This window comes from Phaethon lepturus, unplaced genomic scaffold (genome assembly GCF_000687285.1).
Source record: "Phaethon lepturus isolate BGI_N335 unplaced genomic scaffold, ASM68728v1 scaffold25727, whole genome shotgun sequence".
Taxonomy (NCBI): Eukaryota; Metazoa; Chordata; class Aves; order Phaethontiformes; family Phaethontidae; genus Phaethon; species Phaethon lepturus.
Genome location: NW_010554391.1, coordinates 3646 through 15237, shown reverse-complemented (window position 1 = coordinate 15237; position 11592 = coordinate 3646). Strand labels below are relative to the sequence as shown.

The following is an 11592-nucleotide window of genomic DNA, read 5'->3' as shown; positions in this document are numbered from 1 at the left end:
GAGCCATATGTGGTAAGTGCTGATACGTAGAAGTGAAATAAATGTACTTCTATACTACAGGCATAATTTGACTAAATAATGCATATGGCATCCTCTATCTTAGCCTCTGATTTTGTCTCCGATGGTATGTTTAAAGAAATGGTGTAAATGTGAGAGAAACTGTGGCATTTGCCACAGCTCCTGGCTCAGTGAGGTTTAATCTCTATGTGGTCAAAAAGAATTTTTCCAGAGGTTCAAAATAAAGATAGTGCAGAGAGTTCAAGGTGTAGCTATACTTTCTTTGATGTACTGCATACCCTTCTGGCCATACTTCTGTGGGATGGTGTGTTAACTAAGAGCTCATCCAAGAAGTTTGGAGATCAGGAAGCTTATTTGACTTCTTAAGAGAGCAAGCCTGAATGAAATGACATTAAAATGCATTAAGGTACAGCTAAACGGAAAATGCTGCAGAAGATTAAGTGTTGAATGGTCTTTAGCCTTGAGATACTCCCCAGAGCTTTCATTCTAACCATCTACAATTAATAAAAGCAAATTCTAGTTCATATTCATGGGCCATATCACTTTAACAGACACCCGTCTGCACACTATTGCAGACACCCATTCATTTTTAACTCATTACACAGAGCCTTTCTGAAAAATGCTGCCTGTGCTCCTAATTGCTTATCTAAATGTATCGCTTGCTAGAAAACAGGCTGCTGAAAATACCTTGTTTCCTGAAACAAAACTGCAGTCTTATCCAGTGAATGTCTTTCTCCTTGTTTACCAATGGCACATTATGGCTTACCTCAACCTGCCTAACAGGTTTTTGCTGCTGTGAGGATCTTGAGGTGGAGTAGACGTAAGTTAAGGTGTGCTTCAGGACTTTGGGCAGGGAGAAATGAGAGTCATACAGACAGTTCAGTTTTGGGGTGATCGGGGTTTGGTGGGAGGTGGTGAGCTTCAATTTCTAGGAGCTGAAATTGTGCTGAGGGAACATGCACGCAATGCTCTGCAAAAATAGTCTGTGCTGTTTATTCAAATTGTTCTTTTTCATACACAAATCTTCCTACTTAGCCTGATAGATACCTCTTTTGAAGATGTGCTGAAGTACTGCAGGCATAGTCTTTTATGTTTTCAGGCATTTTATTGAACTTGCGCTTCTGAAATGGTCAGTGTAGCAATTACATTTGAGGAAAGAGAAAGCTAAGCTTCAGCATAGAATACAGGCAATATATTGTCAGGTCTTGATGCAGATTGCAAATGTTGAAGATGCCTGAAGAGCGATAGGATTGCTTGGTTAACCTAAAAGGGTCTTAAATTTTCTCATATTTTCAGACTGTGTATGTTAGTTCTCATGGTCCAGCTAACGGACTGAAATGAGAATTCAAGTAAGCAGATTCAGATCTGAAGTACAGTGGAAGTAACCGCGTGATCCCTCAGCTGAGCGGCATTAAAGGGTGGCAGCGAAGTCCTGGGAAGCAGCTCTAAACTGTCGTGGCAGTTTCTGCTGTGGTAATGTCTACGCTGTTCGACAGCACAAATGGTCTCGAAAGTAGAGACCTGATGGCTGGTCACAGTTGTAGTGATGATTTGGTTGAGGATTTCAGTGATACTGTGGAAGGAACTTGAGGTGCTTTTGCTTAGATAACAAAGTAACGAAATAGTGGCAGGGGTGGTGTAGGGAGAGGAGCATAATGTGCAAAAACGTGGGAGTATGATTTCCTTTTCTGTGGCAACAGATGAATGTGATTCTGGCTGCTGGTCGGAGGATGATCCTGCCGGTGGTGAAGACAGAGGCCCTCTCTTTTGCTCCAGTAGCATCCACCAAGTATCTGGTGGGACCCACAGTGGTTTGTGGGAGTTCTGCAGATGGGTTTCTCCCAGTATTTTTCTGTTAAATTAAGCTACTTTCTAGTCAACATCTAAACACGCTTGTGTGGTAGGGCTGTAAAGTACACTGTCTATAAAAATAAATTGGACTTTCTGCAATGTCACCTACCCTGAAGTACCAAAAAAGCTACAGAAGTGGTTTGGATAGTAGGAATGTGGAAGAGGACAAGAAGGAAATGGAAACCAAGTGCTTAGATGTATCAACTTCTTATTTTTCACAAAAAGTAAAAAAAGGGAGTAAAAAAGTAAAAAAAGCAAAAAGTAAAAAAAGCAGTTTCAGTGGTGGAGGGCACACTTGGCCTGGAAATAGTTGCTGGGAAAACAAGGATCTAACGGGATTCACTGCTGTTAGTGCAAAGTGTAAGCAACTTGTTAAGCAGACTGCGACTTCTCCAGGGTGTGGAAAGATGTTGTGGATGTAAATGTGAAGTTTTTGCTGTGTTACCTGATAACTGCTATTGATCCAAGCATTTAATAACCTGTATAATTATTGTTGGGGTTGGACTAGATGGCCTTAAAATGTCACTTCCAACCCAAAGATTCTATGAAAGATTCTATGATTATGCTTTTAAACATGTGGAAACAAATGAAATGTGTTCTTTTGGAGGGCTTATAAGGTTCTCTTGCTACAAAAGTTCTTACAGTCGTTCTGGGGGGTTGCAAGAGCTCTGGTGAAAGGTTACAGTTTAAGCCTGACTATTGCTTCTCAGATGAAGTAGAAGATAGAGGTAGCATGAGCAAGTGGTCAAAGGAAAGCTTTACAGCCCCCACCTGCTGCCCAGCCCAGTAAGAACTGCTGCTGTGGGCTGGGGAATGAGATTTCCAGCTGTGTGAGGGATTTGGATAAATAGGGACTCTAGCAAAACTGTGTTCTCTACTTCCTAATTAACTTTCCTGTTTATACAGCTTTCGTATAGCCAAGTGGGAGTTGAATATTCATGGTTGTGCTTTAGAAATATGAAGGAAATGGTGGAATAATAAAACTTGTAAACCTTCTGTTTGGTTTTAAGCCCTATCTGGCTTATAGATGAGCTTAGTTTTAAAGTTTTGATCGTCTTGAGTTTCAGTCATAGAAAATAAGTGAATCTTTGACTCAGATTACTTCAAGTTGAAGTGGTGGTTGGTGTCATTCAGGAACTCTGGAGTGGACTCTGAACTTCACTGTGAAGCTGCTTGTGCTAAGATATGTGACTCTGTTAATGTTACAGCTCTTAACTTTTGGGTTAAAAATTGTATCCAAGAAAGCTTCCTGAGAAGGGCAGAACTGCTTAGACCTTTCGCAGTGCTGAGTGAGGAAGCCAGACTTTATACATCCCTACCACAGAGCTAAACAGAGCAGGACAAGATTTTTGTTTTGTGGTGCACTTTTCAGTTCAAAGCTTGTTTTCATTGTCTTAGATATTCTGTAAAATCTGTTTCCAGTGAGAATTTTGCTTCAAGCACACAGCTTCATCATGAAAGACAGACTATCTTCAAGAGATGATTCAAATTTCATATTGCAGTTTAAATTGTGTGACTTTGGTTTACAGGAAGCCCATCCTTTGACTGTTACATGTCTTGGCTGTATGTGCTCCTACTGTCTTGAGCTTGTATTTTCAGTTAGGCTCAGCTTTTTCAAACTGACATCTGAGAGCTTCTAGACAGAGCAGCAGCAGAGGTGGGAATTGTCACTATCGCCATGTAACATCCTCATCTACACCCCACTGTAAAGCTTTCAGGGTGCTCTTTTTTTTTCCCCCATGTCTTATGTGAGCAGAATAATAGTTCTCTTGGTGATTTTAAACTTGCTGTAAACTGAGTAGTAGTAAGTTTGGGAAGGGGGGGCGGAATTTGAGAAAGAAGTGGGCAAGTTGCGGTGGGGTGGATCTGGTCCTAAGGGCCCAGGGTGTGTCTGTGAGGGCTGGAGAGGCAGTTTCTCCAGTTGCTAAACGGGAAGCTCCTGGTGACGTTAATCGCTTCTGAGTGTCCAAGCAGAAGTGTTTGCAGTGAATGAAGAAGCATTCATTTCTAAGCCTGCCTCTTTTAATGTGGCTATTCATTTTCCATAGTTAAGTTTTAATAAATGTGGATTTGCTTCTTTGAGAAGGTCCAGAGTTAATGAAGGTAAAATACTGCTTGATGTTTACGTTGTATTCACAAGGCCATTTCCGTGGGGTTTGAGAGGAAGGAAACCCTTTTGAGTAGGAGAGAATCCACGCTGTATTCTGAGTTTCCTTTGCAAAAGAAGGACCAGCTATTGGTGTGCTAAGCAACAAAGAGATGAGCGCACATTTAAAACTTCTTTTATCTGCAGGTCTATTAGAAAAAGCGTGTTTTATGGTGACACTTTTAGGCTGCAGATGAATTATCTGACAACATGGGGGACAAGGTACCTGAGGTGGCTAATTGCATTGAAAGCAAACTATGAATTTTGCAAACAAAAGTTTGAGAACAGCATTTAATACTAAAATCTCTGAAGGAATATTTGAAAGATTTAAAGGACTTGGAGCAATGTCTTTTTCTGAAGAGTAAGTTTCGCATATCTGTTCATCTTTGTATTGCTTCGGTATGAGGAAGAATATTGGTGGTGGCTGGGGGTATCTAAAGAATTCATATTACCTGATACTCTTTTTTTTTTTTGAGTGGTTGATTATGCCATGGTCAGAACACAGCCATTGGTAACTCCTGAGTGATACTGTGATCTTTTTCCTCTAGACTTCACTGGCCAGTGAGAACATATCTCAAGCATGGGAAATATTTTTGCTAACCTCTTCAAAGGCCTTTTTGGCAAAAAAGAAATGCGTATTCTAATGGTTGGTCTGGATGCTGCAGGAAAGACTACTATTTTGTACAAACTTAAACTTGGTGAAATAGTAACTACTATTCCTACTATAGGTAAGATTTTTTTTTTTTACATTTATACAACTGCTTGCTTGGAGATTTGGGTCTTATTGTTTGCAGCAGTATCTTATCTCAGCTGCCACTCTGTTGATTTAAGTGACTTAGTGCTGCTCTGACTTGACTGTCAGAACAAACATTTGCTAAATCCATGGTATGAAGATGGCACAGCCAAATTTTCCAGTATGGGAGGAGATTATATGACTCTCTCTTCTTTTCACTCCGTTCCCTCTCTTTAGTGGTTTATGGGCCACAGAAGGGCAGACTGCTCTCCGAAGTGTGTTGTGGCATCAGGTAGATTAGACTGAGAAGCAGAAGCTAATGCTTTTTTTTGTTGTTGTTGAAGTGTGACTGAGAATTGTGTGATCAGAGGCACACCTTATTTGCAGTCCTTAAAGCCCAGGGTTTTCTGACATAATATGGTTTGCTCTGTGTTTCTTAGCTGTGCAGGTAGCAGTTACAGCTGTTGATCATTACTTTGACCAGGGCAGAGGTGGTGGTGGGAGCAGGAGTTGCACAAAACCTGCATTTGTCAGCTTTGAGAGCAGATTCTCAGTGTAAGATTCTGCTTATTTAAAGTAGATTGAAATTTTAAGATAGCTTTTTTTTTAGTGATGGCATTCTGAGTGTGACTTGGTAAATACAATAGGTCCAGGGCCAATTTAACTGAGATTTTTGCCACAATTTCTATTTTAGGTTTCAATGTGGAAACAGTAGAATACAAGAACATTAGCTTCACAGTCTGGGATGTAGGTGGTCAGGATAAGATCAGACCACTCTGGCGCCATTATTTCCAGAACACACAAGGTGAGTCTGAACACTTAAATCACAAGTATCCAGAATCTAAATTTTTTTTAATGTCCTTACTGTTATAATCTTGTGAGTTTGGGGCAGGGGGTGAGTATTTATGTTGTTATAAAAGGGTGTGTTTGTGTGCTGCTCTGGCTGTTCTGTTAAGCTGGTGCAGGTTCAAAGAGGGATGGGAAGAAATCTAGAAACCAGTCTTCCTTGTCCATCTGACTTGGAGCAAGTTCAGAATTTTGCCTTTTCTTCTGTAAGCGTCACAGCACTCTGCCTTCACTTCAAAGCAGAGTTTTTACTACAAGCTCAAGCAGCCCCATGAACTGAGAGTTTGTAATTTCTTCCACTGCTGTGCCTTTATAACGTGCATGCATTTGAGTCCTGTGACAAGATTTCAAGAGTTGTTGCTCACTGGAAAATATCCAGTGGTTATGTAGATGAAGCACACGGTTCCAAAAATGCAAATGCAAACTAGCAATCGCTTTCAGCAAGAACAGACTTTCTCAGACATGAGATGACAGTAACAAGAAAACTGTATTTTTCTGATATAGACTGAATAGTTTTGCGTTATTTTCTCTTCAAAGGTTAATTCTGACCTCCAGAAGTATTTATCATTTGTAAATAACTTCTGGTATATGCTTATTCTGATTGTTTGCTTATTTCTAGGTCTGATTTTTGTGGTTGACAGTAATGACAGAGAACGAGTGAATGAGGCCAGAGAAGAGCTTATGAGAATGTTGGCAGAAGATGAGCTTAGAGATGCTGTTTTATTAGTGTTTGCTAACAAACAGGTATGCTCAAGAAAAGTGTCTTTTCTGTAAGAACTCTTGAAAACATACAACATACTTGTGAGCGCTAGATCTTGACCTTGACGTTCATGTTTTCAGTGTAATAATAGATAAACTCTCAGTAAATATGCATTCAGTTTTGTTGAAGACAGCAAACCCATAGATTAAATTACCCTGTTCTCATCTGAAAGGAGCATCCTTCTAAACAGTCTTGGCTAATAGAAATTCCTGTATTTTCAGTTTTAGGGAAGAATTCTACCAGTTTGATTTTTAAGGCTGGCTTGGCTCAAGTACAGCACCTGCCCAAGCTTCCTCCAAACAGAGTAGAAGGCCAGAATGCCAGAACCTCCCTGAATTCTTCCATTGGGGTGTTTGAGGGCACTGCTGGTGTTGGTGGAAGCACTGGGTTGACTTCTAATGTACTTGTGTTGACCTGTGGGCTGTGCTGTACTCTTTCAGGCCACAAAGCAAGCTGAGAGTTTTGCCTTTTATTGCTTGTAAAGGCCTTGGTAGCTTAAACCGAAATGTTGAGGATCTTAAATATGACTAGTAAACTTACAGGAATAGCATCCTGCTTCATCGATTGCACAGGCTCAGTTGTGAAGAGTGAAGAAACCGGAAGTCTTTCCCAGGAGCAGGAAAGGTGGACTATAAACGGAAGTGTACTAAGCTGGGTACTACTTTATGATAAAAGTTGATCTTAAATCATAACTGCAGTCGCAGAAAACATTTCCTGAGTGGAAAGCAAATAAAACTGGACCTCGAACTGTAAGCAGTTTTGGGTCAACAGTGAGGGACTTGATGACTTGATCCAAATGTCAGCTGTCTCACTTCTGTTTTCTGAAAAGAAATATTCCATAATACATGCTTTTGATCATGTTGTTAAACCGTTGAGACTTTTGTCAGTATAGGGGAAATAGCTCAAATATAGATGTAATCCATTGAGCTTTTCTGAAAGAGAAGCTTTAAGAGCTCTTAACTTTCTTTTAATGGCTTTAAAGCTGATGGTCAAAAATGGTTTAGGGAGGTGGGCATTTCTTCTCAGCGAGTAGAGGAGAAAATGTGACTCTTCTTCCTTCCCTCAGGACCTGCCGAACGCGATGAATGCAGCAGAAATCACAGACAAACTTGGACTGCATTCTCTTCGTCACAGGAACTGGTATATCCAGGCAACCTGTGCCACTAGTGGAGACGGTCTCTATGAAGGACTGGACTGGTTGTCCAATCAGCTCCGAAACCAGAAATGAAACCATAAACCTTCCTCTTCCCTCTTTTTCCACCCCTCCCTCTTATTTCCTCCTATTCGCCCTTCGCTTTACTCTAATGTGGCAAACTGTGCTACTTTGTGGTATTGAGTGCCGGAAGCTGTTTTCATTTCTTTTGTCACAGTATATATTGCATCATGCTGTAAATGTGGCAAATACAAGCCTGAAAACAGTTAGGTTTCTTATTTAATGTAAATAGTTTTTGTTTCCAATGAGGCAGTTTCTGGTACTCCTATGCAATATTACTCAGCTTTTTTATTGTAAAGAATCAACTCACTGTTTAGTACTTGGAAGGGATTTAAGTGGGTTAACATAAGGGTTGCCAGTGGTCCTTGTGCGGTAGAGCTGAATCCTATCTTGGCTGGGTTGTGAGATCTGTGAGATCTATTTCGGTGGTTGGTTTTTAACCTGAATTCTGTATTTTTTTAAATAGTCAAGGAAAAGTAAAAACACTTCAACATACAAACATTTGACATAGCTTCTGCCGTTCTAGTGCTAATGTGGTGACTTTTGATTCTTTTGAAATGGTGAAGCGATGATCGACACCCAATTAGCTTCATCTGGTTAAAGAACAGATCATAACTAATAGATCTCTGGCTCTTTCTGTAGCTCATAGTATGTGCTCATGATTGTTCATATTCCTGAAAAGATTTGTCGGACCTGGTTTAGATGAGCTTGCAGACTCATGCTAAACTAACTTTTGGTTCAGGTGAGATTTATCGCTTCCATTGAACTTGAATGATTTCCAGAAGTCAACATTTTTTAGCCTGTCATATTTGTCAAAAGTGTTTTGTACTTTTCTTGTGTGTAAACCACTCCAGAAGGCAAACCTTTCCGCAGAAAGCACAGCCTGTACCAGTCCTGAGCTCTATAGGCAGAAAGTACTGTACTTAACGTAAGAATTGCCATGAAAAACACCAAACATCTATGTATAGTGTCTAGGAAAAAAAATAAATAAAAAAAGCATGAGAGTTTGGAGAGTCATTCCACTCTAGAAGTATTCAATCCCATTTTGGAACAATCCCATATCTGTATATGTGTGAAAACCCTTGGCATCCCTCATACTGCAAGGTTCAGATTTGCCATCAGAAAAAGACCTCTTTACTTTTCTTTTGTATTTTGATAAACACTGAAGAAGCTGGAGCTGTTAAACTTTAACTTGAGGAACTATCAGAACTGGTTTATTTAGTGTTGTGGAAACCTTTATTGCTTTCAATACACAATTAGTAATCAACTGTTTTGTATACTTGTTTTCAGTTTTCATTTCGACAAACAAGCACTGTAATTAAAGCTATTAGAATAAAATCTCTTAACTATTTCATGTTTTTTATGCCTTGCTGTTCATTTGATCATCTTGGCAGAATCATAATGAAATACTTGTTGAATAAAAAGTTTCATGAAACTTGCACTTGTATTGTGGTGTTTTCTGTCATCTTTTACAGTACCGCGTGCTGCAAACCCAACCAGTATTTTGCCACATCACAACTTGCACGGACATTGCAGCCCATCTCCCAGTGTTTCCCAGATAACGTATCATTCCTAGCTGGACTCCTGCAGGTGGAGAGGTGGGCAGCAGTTCTTTGGTCCTGGTGGCTGATGGTAGTTGGCTTCTGCTGGAGTCCCTTCATTGCCTCAAGGGCATCTGTTGAGCTTCTCAAGTAGTCCCATCGCTTCCCACAACAGATTGTTCTTCCTGCGGATCCCACTTAATAGGATCTGTGAATTAGCAGTTTTGGGGGGTGGGAAATACAAAGTCTACCTTCCTAAACCACTTTGTTTTGCATTTTTTCTGTTCTGCAGTCCCTTCTGGACCTGGGAGAGAGAGCTCCTCCCCAGCTCATCAGCCTGCCTTCCCTGTCAGCTAGAGCTCCTCATCACTGACAGTCACGCTGGGGCTGGCCGCTGGCTGTTCTCCTGGCCGGAGCTGCAGCAGGTTCCCCATTACACAGGCTGGAAAACTGTAAGAGGAAAGGTACATCATGCAGGTTAGAGCGCCGTTTCCCCGAGGTGGAAACCTGGGGCTTTGGATGGAGTATGAGAGGGGACAGGAGCGCTGCTTTTGCTGGAAGCATCTGCTTCTCGGTCTCACTTGAGAGCTGGCCTTTTGGATCATCTCCTGATCTCCGTTCAACAGGTTACGCTTCCCCCTCACTCCCCAGGTTTTGTTTCCTCTCTGAAGCCTTCAAGCAGCACAGCAGCTGCTCAAGGTGTGTGCACAGACCAGCCCTCATCCTAAGCACAGGCTTGTTCTAGTTATGTGGGTTTTTTTAACTTGTTCTTGTACTCATGCAGAGGCTCATGGAGTGAAATGGGTGTCTTCTCTGCCCTGTCTTCAGCTGGGGCAGCTGCAGGTGGGAGGTCAGGTTTAGTTGGGCTTCCCAGCAAGTGCTGCCGGAGCCCTGTGTCTGCTCCTTGCAGTTCTCTCTGTAGTAAAGGGTAAACGGTATTAGGCAAACAATGGGATTACAAAACTCCTGTAAGTCAGGTTATTCTACTGAAGCTGTTCATCTTGCCTTGAATTTCAAGCTCTGAATTGGGATCTTTGCATGCCTAATAGGGCGGGACATCTATTTGTTCCTCTTCTGGGAGGGAATTGAAGGGCCAGCTCTTCTGCTGGCGTTGCTTTGCGCCGCTGAAATAAGCAGAGCCCCCCACTCCGCCCTCGTCTCCCATCCCTGAAGAGGTGGATGACCTGCTCCCACCCCATCCACCACGCAGAGGCTCCTCCTAAGCGATGGTTTTCAGCCAAGGCATGTTGGCACAGGGGCTGGGCTGTGTCCAGACTGCCCCGGCCACGCTGCAGAGCCTGCTCCTCCGCACGCAGAATTAATTCTGCTGGCTGAGGCTGGGAGAAGGAAGAGATGGGGAACGCACTGACGTTATCGGAGATCAGCCAGCCCTGGGAGCCTGCCCTCTGCCCAGGGCTGCAAGGGCTTTGCTCTCCTCTGGGATTTTGGCCGTCTGTCCAGCTGGGCAGGAGGCTGCTCACGCCCAGGGGAAAGGGGGAGCACACGAGGCCGGCTCCCTTCGGTGGGGCTGCGCGCTGCAGCTGGTGTGGTCCCTGAACTGGTGCAGCGGTTCGGCGGGGAAGGTAGATGGGGTGTGGGATGGGGCCGGGCTCCTTCACCCCTACTCGCCCTTGTTTTTACTTCCTCTGTATTTCCCAAACTATTTTGCTCAGGTCTCGGTTTTTAGTGTGAAAAGGCACAGGCACCTCCTGCAGACGGCGTGAGGCGTGAGAGCTGCTGCCCAATTCCTCCATGGAGGGTCTGAAGGAGAGGACACAGCCTGGCTGCAGCCCCGGCTGCTGCAAGCCACTGTGGGGGCTTATCTGCTCCCCTCTGCTCATTCATTGGGGAGGACACAGACCCAGAGGCCTCCCCATCTCCCCTCATCCCTATGGGCTGTGCTGCTCCATCCACGCGGGTAAAGCTCCTGCGAATGGTTTAACGGGGCTTGTGAAAAGCGACAGGCAGGAGCGAGAGCTGGGATGGGCATGGGCTCTGGGTGGGTTTTTTTTTTTTGTCTGCTCACTATGGTGTTCCAGCTCTCCCATAGTTCCCTTTTCAGCCTAGAGCTCCCGGCAGGCACCGGTCACAGCGTGGACCCCAAAATTTCCTGGCAGAGTGATGCCAGGCTCGGTGAACTCAGTCTGCTGAGTGCCGGCAGGGTCAGCGTGGGCTCGGGGCTACAGCGTGGGTCTCACAGGGGCAGCCACGCAGTGGGTCCCTGGGCTGCATGTGGGGCTGCAGCTGCTCAGACCAACAGGAATAGCGTGTGACACCACCCTCCCACCCAAAAAAAAAAAACATTTGGGTGGGTAGGGGGTAACCACCGAAGCTCACACCCACCCTGCAGTGTCGCGTGTGGCGGCAGGGTTAAGCACGTGCTGGCAGCCAGAGAGGGCAGCAGGACAGAAGGGCTTTATTTCAGCCCAGCGCCCTGGTCCCGCTGTGTCCCCCCTCCACGATGAATGCTGCCCTTGTTCGACA

At 43.6% G+C, this 11592-nt stretch overlaps 1 protein-coding gene across 1 annotated transcript; it reads left to right on the top strand.

Annotated features, from left to right (window-relative positions):
* The first annotated feature begins 4561 nt into the window (after nucleotides 1–4561).
* On the top strand, nucleotides 4562–9005 carry ARF1 (ADP-ribosylation factor 1). The gene is made up of 4 exons (XM_010291858.1): nucleotides 4562–4743; nucleotides 5443–5553; nucleotides 6214–6338; nucleotides 7421–9005. Exons 1-4 carry the CDS (start codon nucleotides 4596–4598, stop codon nucleotides 7580–7582), a joined length of 546 nt encoding a protein of 181 aa, XP_010290160.1. The 5' UTR covers nucleotides 4562–4595; the 3' UTR covers nucleotides 7583–9005.
* Nucleotides 9006–11592: the final 2587 nt, after the last annotated feature.

Excerpts from the sequence above, each read along its gene's own strand:
- ARF1 (XM_010291858.1), top strand. The coding sequence starts at position 4,596 with ATGGGAAATATTTTTGCTAACCTCTTCAAAGGCCTTTTTGGCAAAAAA. Across the intron at positions 4,744-5,442 it reads AACTACTATTCCTACTATAG|GTTTCAATGTGGAAACAGTA; the intron begins GTAAGATTTTTT and ends TTTCTATTTTAG. Across the intron at positions 6,339-7,420 it reads TAGTGTTTGCTAACAAACAG|GACCTGCCGAACGCGATGAA; the intron begins GTATGCTCAAGA and ends TCCTTCCCTCAG.